This window comes from Chelon labrosus, assembly GCF_963514085.1.
Source record: "Chelon labrosus genome assembly, chromosome: 17".
Lineage (NCBI taxonomy): Eukaryota > Metazoa > Chordata > Actinopteri > Mugiliformes > Mugilidae > Chelon > Chelon labrosus.
In genome coordinates this window covers 8864342-8884329 of record NC_140350.1, presented here as the reverse complement: position 1 = coordinate 8884329, position 19988 = coordinate 8864342, and the positions used below count along the sequence as shown (strand labels likewise).

Genomic DNA, 19988 nt, shown 5'->3' with positions numbered 1-19988 from the left:
TTTCCTTCTAGTAACATAGAAAGCAACAAGGCTAAGTCCACAGCAGCATCTGAGAGCAGCATGATGCTGGCCTGAACAACGCGCCGCCCCGTGGGTGTGCCCCCGTGAGAGCCATGGAAACTAACGCACCTCATTAACAGGTTTTGCTCGTGTGTCCGTGTAATTGTGCTTTACACTTAACAAAAAAAAACTGTGTCGTATCTTCAAAAGTAATATCAGTAAATTTATATTATATTTTATATAAACCTATACAAATGTACAAATTTAGTAAATTATATTAACAGCTCTAAAATATTTAATATACCATTTAAAATTTAAAACATCAGAAATGACAACAAATCATCACTGTCGCCTCAAAAACATGTTATACTCTAGATATAACTAGACAACTACTTAACCATTTGCGTTTCACGTCAATATGTATCTCTTTAAACCGCTAAATTCAATGTTTCTTAACTGTGAGGACTACATTTCCCATGTTCCCTTAGAAGTCCGAGCTTGCGCAATATGTTTTCCACGGCCCTGGCTGCTGGCAGTGGCGTGTTTGTTGTTGTCACGTTAAAGGGGAGAAAGAGAGAATTAACGAAGTTAATATAACCCCGAGTCTGTCGCATGAGGTAAGGAGGGTCGGGTGGTGAACCGAGTGCTCTGTCTCTGGCTTCTCATCTCTTGCTGAAGCTCTGTCTGGACGAAAAACACTACAGTTAAATTAGTTGCTGGGCATTAACAGTTAGCTAGCAACACAGACAGACAGACAAGCTAGCTAAGCACTTATCAGACCACCGAAAGTCAAAGATTATGAGGCCAGAGGCGTCGTGCTGTCTGCATAAAAGGCTCTTCGTGTATTATATTTTTAGGACTTTTCGGTATGTCAGCGAGAGAGAGAGCTAACTCTGAATGTGCGCTACCACCTATTTGAGCTAACACACTGAGTCAGCTTGCTAACGTTGACTTACTCTAACAGTATCACCAGGAGGTATTAGCTGAATAAATGTTTCACCCTGCTCTTGTTTGAGGACAAGACAGGAGACAACGCTGCTGTATAACGTTACATTGCTGCAAATTCATGGGTTTGTTAGAAACCAGTACAGTAGGTTGTGTTAAGTGAACAGACCGAACATTTGCTAGCTATTGACGTAAGATCCAGTTTGACTCAGTATTTACGAACTTGTGGACTAGTTTGTTATTTTCTTAAAGAGTTAGGATTCCAAAGAGCAATGCAACCGTGCAACCATGGCACAGGAAAGACTCATTACTGATACGATTCAATGCTTTTTAGAGATAAGTGATAGATATAGATATAGAGATGGAGATATCTTTTTCTCAAATGTAGTTGATGTTTTGGAGTGATGTCTATTAAATGAGTTAGATCATATGTGAATCAGCACAAAATGGCTACCAAATATCATAGACACTGGAAAATGTGCCAAACATCTCTTTATTATTGGACAGTTCTGCTTTTTGCAGTGCACATAATAACCTCTATGGTTCATTAATGTAAGGTAGTAGCCATGTGTTGCTGGAAGGTTGGATTATAATGTGAGTGAAAAAAAAATCCAGACGGAACCCGCTGCATAGAGGACTGATTTTGTAAAGAAGTGAGAGCAATGAAGGTTATTATTCTGAACATGACTGGAGCTGAGGCAAACGTGAAAACTGAGCAAACAAGCTTAAGCTATGGCACCTCCCAGTACACCACAGAGAGGCTTTGCAGATCTGCCTTTCAAGTTTATCGTACGTTGCTAGAAAGCGGCCTGCCTATTTGCTCCTGTCCTCACTCCATTTCCTTGGTTTCGGCAGGTTACTGGGTGAGCCCCTCCCTGCCATGAGAGCGGACCACCAGGTCACCAGCCCCCCCTCCTTCTGCAGTTGATGGATCTGCAGCTGGTCCAGAGATGACAGACAGCGTCAGGGCCTTCCTCCGCAATGTTGCGACGGTCAGCAGACACGACACACTGCACTCACACATGACATGGCGCACAAGTATGTAGAGTACACATAGTGACACCGAAGTGCATTCAAAACATTCAGCCCGTACAGCATTATTTTTGAAATGGCAGAAAGATATCTATCGGCTTGTTTATCTGTTGCTGAATAGATAACAAGTATAAAATTTACACTTGACACGCTGGCAAACAAATCTTGATGTAGATATATTCCAGAAATATCTGATTCCCATATGGGTTATGCTGAGAAAATAAAAGGCCTGACCACATCATAATTCTCTCTAATAATCCTGAAGTAGACGGTACCCTAATTCAGCATGTAATGTAAAATAGTTTTACTGTGTCCGCAGAGATTCTCTGCATAACTCGATCAACTCTTTGACTAAAGCTTGTGTTTGAAAAACTTCACACAAATGCTCTGAAGACCCACGGGTGCTTATATACTTTTGTTCAGGCCAAATGAGGATGGTTGAAATTCACTATCTATTTGTTATCTTTATGTACCATCAGCAATGTGGCCTGGTTGTTCACCAACAATAAAGTTTGGACTAATTTTAGACATTTCTTTTGTCATACCATCAGTTGTGCTGCTGTTACCTGATTTAATTGAGCATTCCATTACACACTGGTGTATACCCACTAAGTGTTTCTACACTATTGATACTTTGAATTCATCCATTATCAGTTTTTCATGTATTATGCATCACATAGTCTTGTTTGTATCATGTTTAAATGCTGCATGTACGCTTTCTCCAGATGCATGTATGGATTAATCTGCTTCTTTGGGCTGCTGTCCTCTCGTCCTCTCCTCTCTTGTCTTTTTTTTTTTTTGTCTCTACCTGGCTGTCCTCAAACAGATATGAGCTGGTTTCCGCTCAAGGTTTCTTCCTCTTAAACGGGAGCTTTTCCTTTCCAGCATTGCTTTAGTGCTTGCTCTGGGGGTTCTAAGGCTCTCAACTCTGTCTTGAGTCAGTTTGGATTGTTATCGATCCTATTTAAACCAAATTAAACACAGTACAATAGACATTGATCAATATTATATGACTAGATAACTGCTGAACAAAAACGTAATCTGACACTAAAAGGCTCTGTTACAGAGTTGATTTTTACAAGTTAGGAACAATCATCTTTAACATATTCACTCTTCGTTCACTAGGGGATCAAGGACTCCATATTGGGGATTGGAACGATCTCCAAGCTGGATGCCCGCATCCAGCAGAAAAGGGAAGAGCAGCGGAGGAGAAGGGCCAGTGGGGCCCTGGCACAGAGACGGGCACAGAGTGAGGAACGCAAACCGGACAAGTAAGGCACAATAAAATATGTGTACTTTGGTTGCACTGCTACTAAATGTCTCACATACAGTAACCAGAGTCAGATGTGTGTATGAGTAGTTTGGGTTCTCATACATAGAAAACCAAATAATCTTTCAAACTGGCTGTGACTTGAACTCACTTTATTAACACAAAAAAAATAATTTGGAAATTCTTGTGTCTTCTTTGCAGCAGTTACCCCAGTCAAATGGTTACATTCACCTCAGCTTATGATGCATGCCATGTATCATGCTATGTAGACCTGCTATGTGTTGCTATGGTATCTTGATCTATCTAGCTTGAGTAAACTCTGCTATTCCAAATACCTTCAGTCTGCAAACAGCTTCCAACAGTTTGTCTGACTCTGGTGAAGTAAGAAAAGTTAAACTTGAAAAGGTGAAATGAAAGTCTCCCGTTAATATTCAACATTGATATTCTCTTTCAGCGACCCCAAAGTAGCCAGCAGGATCTTTCAGTGCTGTGCCTGGAATGGAGGAGTGTTCTGGGTAAGCTCTTCTCTCATACAGTATTGAAGGTTCTTAGTTTCCACTGCTTCTGGTTGGAGGTTTTGTAGCTAACTGCAGCATTTCTTTTTCTCTCTCCAGCTCAGTCTGTTTCTCTTCTACCGGGTGTTTATCCCTCTGCTGCAGACACTCACGGCAAAAATCATTGGTATGTATAGCTGCTAGTTAAACCGGGGCAGCTTCCCTGGTATGTGCTAGAAAGCAGTCAGTCAACATAGCTGTTTTTGCTCCAGGTGACCCCTCCCTCCATGGCAGCGTGTGGTCCTGGTTAGAGTTCATCCTAACCTCTGTCTTCAGCGCACTCTGGGTTCTTCCCCTGTTTGTCCTCAGCAAGATAGTCAATGCCATCTGGTTCCAGGTTAGGCCCTGCTTTGATGTCCTAGATCTCTCTGACATGCAGTATCCGCAAAATGATCAAGATTGAAGTCTTAAGTTGTTTAGGTGACATGATGCCTATGGCTTTTGTTAATTGAATACACTTAACATCATAATTTGCTGCAGTGCAACATGTAAATGTGATAATAGACTGGGATTCTTCTAGAGCAGTGAGTTGTACTTATTGTTTGTTCTCGTTGTTTCTGCGTTAGAGGATGAGGAAGTAATAGTCCTGAGACAGAAACAGCCGTCAGTGTCAAGTCAAGCTTTATCTCCTGTTATCTCATATTGATTATCCCAAGGCAAAAGGGAATAGTCTCAATAATGTAGCTTGTCGACAATGACGCAGACCTCAGTGTATTTTTGTCTGTTGCAGGATATAGCTGACCTTGCATTTGAAGTGTCTGGCTGTAAAGCTCAGCCGTTCCCCAGCGTCAGTAAGATCATTGCAGACATGCTCTTTAACCTCCTCCTCCAGGCACTCTTCCTCATTCAGGTACATTATGGCACACTGGTACCTCCTCCTCCTCCTTCTTCTTCTTCTTCTTTTTTCTTTTTCGCAAAACTGCATACTTGTCTGTTTCTCTGTTCATCAGTAAAACAAAATCACACTACTGTGCTTAAAGCTGGAGGCTTCTGTCTGATTCTCCTCAAAGTCATTGCACAGTATGTTTGAGTTGAATAGTAACAGTAAAGCTGCTGTCTCACATTCAACAAATGTGAAAATTGTATCCTCGTTCTGATTCAGAACGTCTATCAGAAAGCAGGCAAACTATTTAACTCCCAGACTCTCCTCAGGTCAGAAAATATCCATTAATTCATTCTATTTCATTCTGAAATCTTACCACATACTGGAGATAAGGGCTGCCATTACTTTAAACTGAATTAATCTCTACACAAATAGTACAACATTTTTTCTCTATAATGTAAGGCAGATTACATATAAAGGCGGAAACCACTTCCGCAGTAGCCTAGCATGTTATCAGACTCTTTTCTTATTGGAATGAGTCTGATAACACTGCATTTGCATTTAAATTATGGGGTGTGTTTCAACTGAGAAAAAATACCTCTGCACACAACCATTTAGCTGTAGAGAAATTCAACTCTCCCCGCACTTAAACATATGTGTATATGAGCATGACTACGTTGCTGTTCCTCTTCTGTCCATCACCACATAAAACCTGCCCAAACTATTTGATTGGTTCCCGACAGAGGGGTTCCAGACCAACTTTCTGCCACAAAAATGTATGGGCGTGGAAGTTGCTATTTCCTCTGTGCATTCTTGGTTTAAATTTAAATAAGTTTGTATATTTTCGTTCTACCCCAGGGTATGATTGTTAGCCTGTTCCCCATCGATGCCATTGGACAGATGGTTAGCCTCCTCCATATGTCTCTGCTCTACTCCCTGTATTGCTTTGAGTATCGCTGGTTCAACCATGGTGAGATACTTTTAACGTTTTCTACACGCATTCATTAAATCATCTCTATTAAGTGTGAAACTCACTTACTTTTTGTGTTTGTTTAAGGCATTGAGATGCACCAGCGGCTGTCCAATATTGAGAGGAACTGGCCATATTACTTTGGCTTTGGCTTGCCCATGGCTTTGCTGACTGCCCTGCCCTCCTCATACATCATCAGGTTAACACAGCTAATTCTTCTCTAAGAACTGACTCACATGTGATTGTTAGGTGTTACTGTTATTAGTTATTGTTCATGATCTGCTGCTTTTTCAGTTCCATTCAGTATATGTTTATGAGATGATAACATATGGTGAGAGACGTGTTTTAAGAAGAAATTTAACAAATAGTGTTTGCATATGAAAAGCAAATTTTGTTTACACTCAGTTGTTAATGTTGTGTCAGAGCCTGATGAAGCTAGTGACAGTTTGCATACTGTAAACTGTACTGATGTACTAACTACATCTGCAGCAGCATGTCTGACGGAGCATCCTGTCTGAACACAATTATGAAATACATTCAAATATGTAAAAGTGATACAATGAGACATCTGGATTTTTAACATCTTCATGATCATTGCAATCAATTTAAAAACACTGTATTGGGCTGATGTTCAAACTTAAAACTGGCTTTATTCTGCACGCCGTTTAGAAAGCACAAGTAATATTCTGTGTGGGTTGGTTTTAACTACATGTATTCTTTTATCTTTCTTTTCTACATAGTGGCTGCTTGTTCTCCATCCTCTTCCCTCTATTCATCATCAGTGCTAATGAGGCAAAGACACCAACAAAGCTGTAGTAAGTGTCAAATAAAGGCCGCCTGTTGAAGAAAATAAGTTTCTCTTATTGTATGAGTTACTGATCACATTTCCACTCTTCCAGCCACTTCCAGCTGCGTCTGTTCTCTCTGGTTGTGCTGATCAGCAACAAGCTTTTCCACAAGACTGTCCACCTGCAGTCTTCAATGACGGGGTCCGCCTCATCAGAGAGGCTGTCCTCGCCCCACACCTCACCGACCCGTCAGAGACTGCTGCCCACCCAGTGATGGATCCACTTGAAAGAGGGGATAGCGACCGATGAGTGGCTTCACGCAGTGTGGAAAAAGTCCAGAAGGAGTGCCCCTCATGAAGATGAGATGCGGTTAAGGACGAAAGGGTTTACGTGTTTTTATCTAATCTCTGTCCCTTTTGTTATTGATTTGCAGCACCTACCAGATACATTTCTAGTGTGACACAAAAATCGACTGCCCTGTGCCTCACACTAAAAACACATTGTATTCTCAGCTCTAGATATCTTTAGTATTTTTTTTTCTTTCTTTTTTGTATAATGTGCCATTTCAATTACTCTCCTTTAATAAATAACAGCACAAGAGATCATGTTAGTTTTAAAATGTTTAAGCAAACTTGTGACTAAAGAAGGCTTTTTGTAACTTTGAAGGGGTTCGTTCGCTTTCAGAAGCAAAGCACAGTGGTGTTTACCTACAGTATGTGTTTTCTTGATGTTGCGAGTCACATTCCTTCATCACAGATTGAATGCTTTCTTGCACATAGAAATGTTCCTGTTTCATATTCTGGTGTCCTAGCATTTCCAGGGACAACCTTGTACAGTTATGAAGGGAGGCTTTTTAAAACCTGGAACCGTTTTCTTTTCAGTAGAAGTTACACATCAGTTCAGGAGCTGCTGAACTGAAGATTGGTGACCTTTTGTAATGGAAACCAAATGACAAAGTCACTCCAAATCTGTTGGATAAAGTGTTGCTTGGTGTCTCATCCCATATTAAAAACTCTCTCTACTGTCTGATATTGCAATTCACAAGGTGACACCAGCAAAGGAAAAGCTGCTGACGCCCTTTCTGTTTGTGTGAAGTTAGTAGGTGATAAGTGAGATGACACTGCCAAACTACACTACATTGCTAAGCTTTGTAACCAAGGAAGGAGTCCTAAAATCAAAACCTTTACATCTTAACAAACTAGTGACCAGCCTTGACTTGCTTGCTCTAGGTTACCCCCCAGAGAGCTGAAGTGAATATAACTGGTCCCCAGAGATCATTGGCTGTTTAGTTTTTGTGCTGTAAATAATGTTAATACCTCCTGAATATTCAGTCAGAAGCCCACCACCACACAGACCCCAGACCTTTCACTCACTCAGAGCTTGTGGCTGTGGGGAGAGAGGGGCTGTGATTTTTGAAAAGTGGTGTGCAGTTGTTGTAAGAAGAGCATAGTGTTTGTGCAGACTGATACTTGTGAGTGAGGTTTTGTAAAAGTAATACGTCTAATTTCAATAAATTGGTCAGTATTCAATATATGATTTCTGTGTTCAGGGTTTTTCCACAGGACATAGTAAAAAAGGTGTTTAAAGATCAGGATGAAGAAGAGGGGCGGTCAGCATGAGAGCACAGAGACAGTGAACACACTGAAAAGCTATCAAAAATGCAAAAACGTGAATCAAAGAGGAAAGTGTAGTGTGAGATACTGAATTACACTTACCCCTGATTTCAGATATACTGTATGTCAGTATAACATCAGGTATGACGGCAACAGGGCTAGAAAGTGCAAACATGCAAGTTAGAAAAAAACGTTTTTCAAAAAACAACTGGGAAAAAAGTGAAAATATATTAAAGGTACATGAAATAAGAAATAATAGGTATGGGTATTTGTGTTTATTGGTCAATTTTATTATTCAAATATTTTTATTGATTTTCACATTATACACTCACAGTAGAACTCAATACCCCAGACAAAAGGGAAAGCAAAAATAAGTAAATACATGAAATAAAGTATATAAATGACAATAATGCAATATTCATAGTAATACTGATAGTCGAAAATAAATGAAAAATCAGGAGAATAAACATCCGTTACTCAGTATCAACAAAGTAGTCAAATAAACACGCATATATATTTATTTTCTTTTAACATAAAAAAAAAAAAAAAAAAAAAAAAAAAAAAAAAAGGGGGGGGGGGGGGGGGGGGTTGCTACACTATGTTAAGGGGAATTCATCTTCAAAGTACGATAGGAATGGTTGCCAGACTTTATAATATCTTTGTGTAGTGCCCCGGGCAGTGTATTTAAGTTGTTCAAGTTTGAGGTGGGACATCACGTCCTCCACCCAACGCCTATGAGAGGGGGGCATGACCTTCTTCCAACTAAGGAGTATCAGACGTCGAGCTAGCAGAGTGGAGAACGCTATAGCCTCAGCCTGGTGCCTAGATATTGGTGTCTCCTGAGGAACGACCCCAAATAATGCAGTCAATGGGTTGGGACTGATAACTTTATTACACATGTATGAAAATGTATCAAATATATTTGTCCAAAATATCTCTAGTTTCGGGCAAAACCAAAACATATGACTGAGGCTAGCTGGGTCTTGCCTGCATCTGATGCAAGTTGGGTCTAAGCCAGGGTAGAGTTTGGCTAGTTTACTCGCAGATAAATGCAGCCTGTGTAGAACCTTAAATTGCAGCAGCCCATGCCGGATACAAATTGAGGAAGAGTGTATCAATGAAATTGCTGTCTGCCAATTTACGTCTGAAATGGTGGTTCTTAATTCCACCTCCCACTGCCTTGCTAAACGGTTAAGTGATACGACTGCAACCCTCTGGATATTATCGTACAACCCAGACACCAGACCTCTGTCAACTGGATCTATGGTCAAACATTCATCTATCCATGTCCTCTGAGGGGTTGTCAAAGAGAAGTGTTTTTTAACATAACTCCGCACCTGTAGATATCTAAAGAAATGTGACTGAGGGATGCTGAAGTCTTTCTTTAACTGTTCAAAGGAAATGAAGTGCCCTTCCTTAAAAAGGTCCATCACACATTTAATCCCTCTCCTATGCCACAATTGAAAAGATGGATCTGTGAGAGATGGGGCAAAATTGATGTTCGCTAGAATAGGGGAAGTGACAAGAGCTTGTTTATGCTTAAAATGAATCCTAAACTGCGACCATATCTTCAGGCAGCCAGAAATTATTGGGTTGTTCGTCCAACAACGTTTACTTAAAGGTAGTGGGGAACAAATTAAAGAGCGGAGCGAAACTGGATTGCTCGAATGCTGTTCCATCTGACACCATACTGGAGACTCATCCTCTGATGCATCAGAGACCCAGAATATAAGTTTGTGGATATTGGCTGCCCAGTAATAATACAGAAAATTGGGTAGGGACAGCCCACCATCTCCCTTCTGTCTTTCCAAATATTCCTTCCGTATTCTGGGTACTTTTTTATTCCAAATAAAAGTTGATATGAGCTTATTTAAGTCCTTAAAAAAGGATTTAGGTATAAAGACTGGTATTGCTTGGAACAGAAATAAAAATCTGGGCATGATAGTCATTTTAACTGAGTTAATCCTTCCGGCAAGTGACAAAGGGAGGGTTGACCATCTCTCCATGTCCTGTTTAGCTTTGTTAAACGCTGTTTTAAAATTGCTGTCAAATAGATCCCTATACTTTTGAGTGACACAAACCCCCAGGTAAGTAAAACTATCGTTATTGACAGAGAAAGGGAAGTCCTGGAATGACATCTGGCGTGCTTTGTCATTTATGGGAAATAAAACGCTTTTAGTTAAATTTAATTTATAACCTGAAATTTGACCAAATATTGTGATAAGCTCCAGAGCAATAGGGATAGTAGTACATGGGTCCGAGAGAAAGAGGATAAGGTCATCTGCATAAAGAGATACTTTATGTGAATACCCTGACCTTTGTATTCCAACCAGGTTAGTGGTCTTCCTTAACATTATTGCCAGGGGCTCGATGGCAATATCAAATATCTGGGGGCTCAAGGGACACCCTTGTCTTGTCCCTCGGAAGAGAGGGAAATAGTCGGATATTATCTTGTTCGTTCTCACGGAGGCGTGAGGTGCCATATAGAGAATTTTAATCCATGTACAGATATTGGTCAATTTTATTTCTGGAGAAAGCCATCTGATCTGAACCCAAGGAGAGATATTATGTGATATGCTGTATCTCTACAATCTACTATGCTTGCATCTTACATTTCAAAATGGATAAACGAATATATAATGACATATATTATTTATTACGCTCACGATTAAATTAATTAATTTACGGTTATTATTTAGTTTTTGTCTGTCTTTGGTGTTAAGTAATGACAATTTATGAAATGAATAGAAACGGCTTTGGGCCACCAGGGGGAGACATATTTTCTTTTCTCTCTAAGGACACGTCACTACACCACAGCGGCAAGGCAGGGAACAAAATTTGAGTGACAGCCAAACAACCAATCAGATTCATGCAAGGTCACCGCGGACTAACGCTAAACCAATAAACGCGCAGCATAGCCCGGCTGGGGCGGGATTAGTTTAAGGTGAAGTTTGTGTGTGAAAAGTGTATGAGTAACAGGAGCGGAGCGGGTGAGTCTTACTAGACATTGTAATAATAGTATTTGCTTATTGTAGGACTGACACTTTTTATTTTAGGATATTGTCCTGCTGCTATATGTAAAGGACTCGTTGCTCATTTTAAAACAAACCAGCAAAAAGGTGCGTAACTAGGTATTTCATTAAACAGCGGCTAGCAGGTTAGCCTCGCTAGCTTCTCACATTTTAAACTGAATGGAATCAGCATCAGTAGTAGCCGCCCGGCCTGGTGACTAGCTATAAGATGCTGTCCAGTCTATAGCGGTGCTTACATGCATTTTAGATGTGCACATGATGCATTTTAATGGCGAGTTAACAGTGAGTAGCTGCTGCTCATTTCTCTGCTTTGAGATGTTGGCCAACTGTCAGCACTACTAAGAGTCGCAGATGGCGGTGCTGCATTAAAAGTTAGCATTAAATAGAGATCAGTGGAGCTTTGTGGTTTAGCACCCCGCGTTGCATGTTACTTTTTAATGCAAACGAGGAGTAAAACGGCCATAAATCCCTGCACGGAGTTTCTAGTGTGGCAGCTTCCTGGTTCCTGACGCCACATCTTAGTGCGTGGCCTTATCTGGTTGGGCTGGACATGGAAGTTGACTCCTAACTCTTTAAGCACTGACTTTGTCTACGGTGTGCTTAATTTGTTCTTTACTTTTTCGGGAAAACAAATTATTTTGCAAGACTTATTTTTCCAAATATATATTAGCTGGTGTCTGTCTGTAAATGCCCCTGCACAGTAGTCTTACAGTGTTTGTCTTCCTCCCATCAGGTAGTACGGTGAGCTGTCCCTAACCTCGCCAAAATGACCAAGCTGGGCTTCCTGCGTTTGTCCTATGAGAAGCAGGACACGCTGCTGAAGCTGCTCATCCTGTCTATGGCTGCTGTCCTCTGTGAGTCTTCTGCTGTCCCTGTACAACCTTGTAAGTTACAAAGCGAACGCAGCGTACTGATCCATGTGCTTCTCCTCCTCAGCGTTCTCCACCAGACTTTTTTCCGTGTTGAGGTTTGAGAGCGTCATCCATGAGTTTGACCCGTAAGTGCTTCTTCTGTGATTGTTATTTTAATAGATTTACCTCCTTTAAAATCGTGTCTCACCTTCACTTTTATGTAATCTTCAGGTACTTCAACTACCGTACCACCCGCTTCCTGGCAGAAGAAGGGTTTTATAAGTTTCATAATTGGTTTGATGACCGGGCATGGTATCCTCTGGGGAGGATCATTGGTGGCACCATTTATCCAGGTGGGGCTCTGATCATATACTTTGTGTTCCAGCCATTTCTTGAGTTTAATCACAAAAGTAAAACAGAGTGTTGCATAAAGTTCAGAAAACTGATATCAGCGAGTAATTGTCTCCGTCTCTTCTCCTTCACCAGGACTGATGATCACGTCAGCCGTCCTGTACCACGTTCTACATTTTTTCCACATCACCATCGACATCCGTAATGTCTGCGTCTTCCTGGCTCCCTTGTTCTCCTCCTTCACCGCCATCGTCACCTACCACTTCACCAAGGAGCTGAAGGTAAAACGCGAAATCCTATTGAAGAATCCCACTGACATTAAAGGAAGGGGTTTTCTCCAGAATGTAATATTCTTTGAGAAGTCAGTGTAATGCATTATACAGAGAGATGTTTCAGTCATTTAGCTTACCCACATTGATATGAATGGGATGGATAATGTAATAGAAACACCAATCAGTTCAACGGCACCAAAAATGGCCATACAAGTGAATCAACTCTTCTGTCTAGCTTTCATATAATAATGATTTACCACAGGACTGCATTAGTTTTAGCTAACAAACTGCCAACTGAGTGTGTGTGCGTGCACCACTTGAAATTCTTTTGTTTCTTTAGGATGCGGGTGCGGGGCTCCTGGCTGCTGCCATGATTGCCGTGGTCCCTGGCTACATCTCTCGATCTGTTGCTGGCTCCTATGATAATGAAGGTGAGTTGCAAGTTGTAGGCTTTACATCTGGCGTGGATTACAATGTAATTTGAGGAAAATATCACCAAAATTGTTAATCTAATCCCTCTGTGCTGCCCCACTCAGGTATTGCGATCTTCTGCATGCTGTTGACCTATTACATGTGGATCAAAGCTGTCAAAACAGGATCAGTGTACTGGTCGTCCATGTGTGCACTGGCCTACTTCTACATGGTAAGGACATCTGAGACTCTGCATGTGGAACTGAATGAGTTTGGAAATTATGGAGGTCATAATGAGGTCCTTGTGTGGACTTAGGTTTCCTCCTGGGGTGGTTACGTGTTCCTGATCAACCTTATCCCGCTCCACGTCCTCGTCCTGATGCTCACAGGCCGGTTCTCTCACCGCATATATGTGGCTTACTGCACAGTCTACTGTCTGGGCACCATCCTCTCCATGCAGATCTCTTTTGTTGGTTTCCAGGTAAGGTGAAATGTTCTGACTTGTCATGACCAGAGGCACTCTGCTCTCTGGAAATGTGTAAATAAAGATTAAGAAAAGCTGAGAGTCCCATGATGGGGAGAAGAGCTATGACTTAGTTCTGTAACACACCTCTCTGTCTCTTTTCCCTCGTGAACCAGCCGGTGCAGTCATCAGAGCACATGGCAGCCTTCGGCATGTTTGGCTTGTGTCAGATCCATGCCTTTGTGGACTACCTTCGCAGCAAACTCAATGCCCAGCAATTTGAGGTGCTCTTCAAGAGTGTCATCTCTCTGGTGGGCTTCATCCTACTGTCCGTGGGCACCGTTCTCATGCTGACAGGTAAGAGGTTTGACAAGGCACTCCAGTAGAAATACTGGCAAAGATCAACTTAATGGATGGGGGAAAAAAACGTATTTTCACTACTTCCTTAGGTAAAATCTCTCCATGGACCGGTCGTTTCTACTCCCTGCTGGACCCCTCCTACGCCAAGAACAACATCCCCATCATCGCCTCCGTCTCTGAGCACCAGCCCACAACCTGGTCCTCCTATTACTTTGACCTCCAGCTGCTGGTCTTCATGTTCCCAGGCTAGTACACTCTCTGAAAAAAGGACAGCAAAGCACTAAAATTTTAAATTAGTTTTTGTTAACAGTTACCTTTCCTTCTTTACAGTTGGTCTTTATTACTGTTTTAACAATCTGTCGGATGCCAGGATCTTCATCATCATGTATGGAGTCACCAGCATGTACTTCTCTGCTGTCATGGTACGTTCTGTACAATATCATATTTATTTGTATGTAGATTTATATCTCCCCCCCCCCCGGGTGTCTCAAAGGACTCTCCTTTGGAATCGCCATTTTTTTATTTGCCTAATGGTTTATTCCCTTATCACTAGAAGATGTCAGGTAGCATTAGATGTTACTGAAATAAATTAAATGTCTTTTCACTACCTCCCCTCAGGTGCGTCTGATGTTGGTTCTGGCGCCTGTCATGTGCATCCTGTCGGGCATAGGTGTGTCCCAGGTGCTAACCACTTACATGAAGAATTTGGATGTGAGTCGGCCAGACAAGAAGAGCAAGAAGCAGCAGGACTCCACCTACCCCATCAAGAACGAGGTAGGTGTCTGGCAGGCTGGCTGAGTGGGCTGTGACAGCGTGATAACATTTTGTGAACTACACATGCATTGTAACGTGAAATCATTTAGTCAGACTAAATGACTACGCTACTCGGGAGTTTCCAGTGGTGAAGCTTTACCGCACTTACTTAAGAGTTATTCTGAGTTACACTTTATGCAACAACAAAAAAAAAATCCATGGCAAATATTATAGTTTTTATATCTCAATTTGTTTTACAGATTGAGTTACTGGCTGCTTTTCTGATTAAAAGTTTACATCATGTATTGTGTGTACCTACTAGGTTGCCAGTGGGATGATTCTGGTCATGGCTTTCTTCCTCATCACGTACACTTTCCACTCCACCTGGGTGACCAGCGAAGCCTACTCCTCTCCTTCCATTGTCCTGTCAGCCCGTGGAGGTGACGGCAGCCGTATCATCTTTGATGACTTCAGAGAGGCCTACTATTGGCTCCGCCACAACACTCCTGAGGTCAGTCATCCCTGCAGAAACAAAGAATAAGTTGCACATTAAATTAGGATATGGAGGTGGTTGTTGTTGTGAGTCGTACACAGTCAGAACTGTTTGGCTAAATGTTTCCGTTCAATTTCATTTTGTCCTCCCAGGATGCCAAAGTCATGTCGTGGTGGGATTACGGCTATCAGATAACTGCCATGGCTAATCGAACCATTCTAGTGGACAACAACACGTGGAACAACACACACATCTCCAGAGTTGGACAGGTGAGCAGGGTTAACGCTAGGGTAATCATATTTGTAGTGCTGTGCAGTGTTGTACAGTTCAGCTATATAATGCTGCTGTGTTGACTGGTCTGTTGTCTGCCCTGTAGGCCATGGCATCCACAGAGGAGAAGGCCTATGAGATCATGAGGGAGCTGGATGTCAGTTATGTCCTGGTCATCTTTGGAGGACTGACAGGCTATTCCTCAGATGGTACGTCTCCATATTACTATAAGATTGCTCAAGTAAAGCTTTTAAGGCGGTTTATTGTTTATTATATTGTCATACAGGCTTCAGAAAATTTGAGGGTTTCACTGATTTTTGAAAATATTTGGTTCACTCATTCATCACAGAAACATTGTTGTTTCAAGTATGAAATGTTTTGTAATTTTTATTTTTTTGCTTTTTTGTTTATGAGCACCTGTCTAATCAATGCATCTCTTTTACTGACAGACATCAATAAGTTCCTGTGGATGGTCCGTATTGGGGGAAGCACGGACACAGGAAAACACATCAAGGAGCACGACTACTACACTCCCACCGGAGAATTCAGAGTGGACCGTGAGGGCTCACCCGTCCTGCTCAACTGCCTCATGTACAAGATGTGCTACTACCGCTTCGGACAGGTCTACACAGAGGCCAGTGAGTAACTCTACAGCTCAGCTTCTGATCAGTTATTTACCTCGCAATCAGAGACGTGTTGCAAATGTAAGCAATGTGGTTGTAGTGACCAGTGGCACATATTTTTATCGTAGTTTGAACTGTTGGAAAACCCACGAAAAATAACACTAACAAAAACAAATTTTGTTCTGTAACTCTGATGCTCTTCTCTGCAGAGCGCCCACCTGGCTATGACAGAGTGAGGAACGCTGAGATTGGGAACAAAGACTTCGAACTGGATGTGCTGGAGGAGGCCTACACAACAGAGCACTGGCTAGTTAGGATATACAAGGTAAACCAGCCACATATCTGTCTGTTATGATCCCAAACTGGTTTGTTGAGACCCTCTGATATTTAGGAACTCAAAGTAAAAGGAAGGGTCAAATAATTTTTAATATCCCAATTTATTTATAAATGGACATGCATATAATACATTCACATACATCAGACTGAAGAAAGCTTATTTTTAAGAGATAATTGGGGTTTTCCCATATTCCACAATGTAATCTTGGCAACTGAATTTTTTAACAATGTCCATTGTGTTCCATCTCCTAGGTGAAAGATCTGGACAATCGAGGTCTTTCAAGGACATAAAATCTTCAGACGGCTAACGGCATTTAAAGCTCACAGCACTGAACGCCTTCCCCTGTGGTCTGCAGATGAGCGGGGAGGGGGAAAAAGTACTTTTTATACTTTTTGTTTTGGGGAAGAAAATTGCATCAAAGAGATTTTGTTTTTGTGGATAATCATTTTTTTATTTTGTTATAATGAAATGTCTCATCTGAGATCAGAGGGAGCTGGTGTAAAAAATGTCCAGTCCAATGTCAGGAAGCATACTTTGCCAAGAATAAACCAGTGTTCGTCTCTGAGCGCTTTGAATTTTTACAATGTGGTCAATTAAAGTGGGATTAAATGTGATGAATTTGTTGTCTTTTTTTCCCTACTTCTTAAGAAACTTTGAATCTGGGTGAGGCCCACAGCTGGCGACCAAATCAGATTCCAGTGGCAGTTTTCCACGTTTCTGGTGCCACAGACTCTGCTGGTTAAAGCTACTCAGCCGTTATTTGTTCCTGCATTTAAACATTAGCCATGACTATATACGACTACATAAATAATATATATTTAAGACTTTATGATCAACTTCACTGTGAAGCCACAACTTATTTTTAAGTAACGCAATATTTTATTTAGTGCATGTGGCAATACAGGTTAGCGTTATGTTAAAACAAGTTAAATGAAACTGTTACAGAAAATACAGGTTAAATAACAGTTCTGCACACATGCAGTCACGTCAAACAATCTTAAAGTAGCAGTATAAAGTGTCCATTAGCTTTAGCCTTGTATATTCGTATCAAAGACATTCATTGGTTCCCCACTGGGGATCAATAAAAGGTTTACTTTTTTTTTTTTTTTGTTCAACAGCACAAAAATACAGCAGCCCTCACAGTCTGGGCTTGTCAGGCAGATCTTCCAGAAGTGCTGTGTTTTTTCTGTAGATGTAAGCGTTGGGATCATCGTCCAGTGTAACCAGTTCAGCCAGCGACGACACGCAGGGATCGTGATCGGTGAGCATGGTCGGCAGGCAGGAGGATTTGCGCTGGATGCGGCAGGAGCGGCGCACTGGTGTCAGAAACTTGAGATCTTTGATGTTGCTCTTTCTTCTGGATCCACTTGCGCTGATCTCACCTTCAATTGTTTTTTTTACACTGCACGTGACATTTCAAGAAGAAAAAAAAATCAAATGAGAAACATTCTTCATTGTTTAATAATTAAATCAAGAATGATTGTTTTGTAAATGAAAGCTTATGGCCTCTCACCTTTGCAGGTATGGAGTGGTCTTCACACTGTATTTTATCACTGAAGCATCTTTTATTTGTGGCGTCGTCTCCATCACACAATCATCATCACTTTCTACTTCCTCATCGTCCTCAGCCTTCACTTTCTGGTCATCACATTCCTCTGCTTCATCCTTCACTTCCTCAGTCTTTGGCTCCTCACCAACCTCCTCAGGAATTTCATTTTTCAGCTCCTCTTTTTCACATGCTTTACTGCCCTCCATTTCAACGTCACTGCACTCATCTGTCACCTGTGCGAGTTCTTATGGAGACAAAAAGTTGTGTCAACGGGAGCAACGGTGTAGTTACTATATTTTATGACCAATTAACACTCAAACACAGTGGAAATGTGCAGTAACTTACCATCTCTGCTTTCAGACAGTGTTGACATGGCCTCCAAAGCGTCACACAGGTTCACAACAATCTGTCAGTAGAAAGAAGAACATGGTATATCATTGTGTGGAGTAATATTTTAAACCCAGCTAAAAACCCAACAGGAACCCGGCCCATCTCCTTACATCATCCACTCTGTCCTGTGGCTCAAAGGACACATCTGCATCAGAGTTTTCAAGCATGTCCAGGGTGGTGTTCATGATCGCTGGAGTTTGGGTGGGTGCAGTCTGCTCCGCGTCCTTGACATCTGCACACTGAGCGGCTGACTCCAGCTCGTGTGCTTCCAGACTGGCTTCAGGTTGGCAGTGTGCTGCAGGCTGAGCCTCAGTGTGAGTCTGAACCTCAGGCTCAGACTCAGGCTGAGCCTCAGTCTGAGCCTCAGTCTGAGCCTGAGGTTCGGGCTGAGTTTTGACATCAGCTGCAGGATTTGCACCTGCTTTGGTTTTTGAGGGGGCTGCTGCCGTTGCCATGGCGGGTCTTTTGAAAGTCTTGCCCTTGGAAGCCATCCACTCTGCCAATTTTGCCCTGTAGAGGGAACAGAAATATTTTTGAACATTCCTGATGTACAGTAACACCAAGGAAAACATTGTGTGTCTGTGTAAGAAAAATGTTACCTTCTCTCCTCTGCAGTCTCCACGTTGAATCTGTACTGGCTCAGGGTTCTTGAGACAGGAGGCTTGTTGACCTTCTTGTCCGTCACTGGAACCTTTGGCTTAGAGTTCTGAGTCCCATGTACCTTAGTGGGAGCTACAGTAGTGTTCCTGGAGCTGGTAGCGGTAAGTGTTGCTGGGACAGTTCTCGTAGGAGGGCAGTATTTAGCAGGAGGACGGCGGGTAGTGGGGGGCTTGGACACCAGAGCAGATCTATCAACAACTGACTTGGACCTTACTGTTGCAGGTCTCTGTGTGTTATGCCCGGGCATGTCAGTAACTGATTTGGACCTTGGTTTTGCCACATTTCCAGCCCCTTGCTTTTCTGTTTTGGGCACTGATGGGTTGAGGTCTGCTGTACACAAACTGGTACTTGACTTCCAAATAGAGCCAATCTTTGACTGGATAATCTTGCCTTTGTACATACCTGGAGCAGCTTTCAATGAGGACACGGCAACTGGCGGCTTTGGAGCCTGTGCAACAATTTTAGTGTGCCTCACAGCCTGTTCCGAGTGAAAGGCCTGGGTATGCGTTTGTCGTTGTTTAACACCAGTAGCAGCTCCTCTCCCTTCTCGTTGCAGAGGTTTTGTATTTTTCAGAGCCACAGCAGATGCTGACCTCACGTCAGCCTGATTAGCTTTGGCTTTAAGAAGATCATTTTTTGGCAGGGTGTCCTCTTTCTTGTTGCCTTTCAGTTGGAAGGGGGGAACGTACGTCTTCTCTCCTTTGATAAAGGACTTGCTTCCATGTACAGGCTGGGCGTTTTCCTTGTTTCCCTATTAATGTTAAAACAGTGTAACTATTAGGTAGGCTGAAGAAGAAACTCTGAATGTAAGTTTGCATTCAACGCATTAAAACAGGTATTACATTTGATGTTCACCAACATTAACTTACTTTTTTATTGGTGTGGTTTCGCCTTGAAACTGCAACACTGTCCATGGTGTAACCCCAGATATCGGTCAATCTAGTGAGAATTTCTGGAAGGTGAACAGAGAAACAAATATAAAACCACGATTCAACTGAACAACCGTCACACCGTGTGTACACCGACGTTAGACAAAACGAACATTAGCATATTTCCGTTCTACCTACGGTATCCTAAAGCATTGTCAACAATAAACGTTGACTTACCTTGTTGTATCTTTCCTTGCAATAGAAAGCGAGAAACCTCTGCAATCGCCCACAGCTCTGGAATAAAAAAAA

At 41.9% G+C, this 19988-nt stretch overlaps 3 protein-coding genes across 3 annotated transcripts; 2 read left to right on the top strand and 1 right to left on the bottom strand.

Moving 5' to 3' along the window:
• Window positions 1–346: 346 nt before the first annotated feature.
• Window positions 347–7408, top strand: ei24 (EI24 autophagy associated transmembrane protein). The gene is made up of 11 exons (XM_084564979.1): window positions 347–617; window positions 1801–1937; window positions 3103–3248; window positions 3702–3762; window positions 3862–3928; window positions 4014–4138; window positions 4532–4651; window positions 5483–5594; window positions 5682–5793; window positions 6335–6409; window positions 6494–7408. Exons 2-11 carry the CDS (start codon window positions 1896–1898, stop codon window positions 6654–6656), a joined length of 1023 nt encoding a protein of 340 aa, XP_084421105.1. The 5' UTR covers window positions 347–617; window positions 1801–1895; the 3' UTR covers window positions 6657–7408.
• Window positions 7409–10943: 3535 nt separating this feature from the next.
• Window positions 10944–16825, top strand: stt3a (STT3 oligosaccharyltransferase complex catalytic subunit A). Its single transcript, XM_084564460.1, has 18 exons — window positions 10944–10985; window positions 11761–11881; window positions 11964–12024; window positions 12110–12231; window positions 12365–12510; window positions 12842–12932; window positions 13038–13144; window positions 13229–13393; window positions 13552–13732; window positions 13825–13980; window positions 14066–14157; window positions 14354–14509; window positions 14811–14999; window positions 15134–15250; window positions 15358–15460; window positions 15701–15889; window positions 16084–16199; window positions 16463–16825. The coding sequence occupies exons 2-18, from the start codon at window positions 11794–11796 to the stop codon at window positions 16499–16501; spliced, it is 2118 nt and encodes a 705-aa protein (XP_084420586.1). The 5' UTR covers window positions 10944–10985; window positions 11761–11793; the 3' UTR covers window positions 16502–16825.
• A 135-nt stretch (window positions 16826–16960) lies between these two features.
• Window positions 16961–19963, bottom strand: LOC311502295 (uncharacterized protein). The gene is made up of 7 exons (XM_084564461.1): window positions 19917–19963; window positions 19680–19762; window positions 18750–19561; window positions 18261–18660; window positions 18106–18166; window positions 17725–18004; window positions 16961–17613 (listed from the first exon to the last, which is right to left on the bottom strand). Exons 2-7 carry the CDS (start codon window positions 19722–19724, stop codon window positions 17349–17351), a joined length of 1863 nt encoding a protein of 620 aa, XP_084420587.1. The 5' UTR covers window positions 19725–19762; window positions 19917–19963; the 3' UTR covers window positions 16961–17348.
• Window positions 19964–19988: the final 25 nt, after the last annotated feature.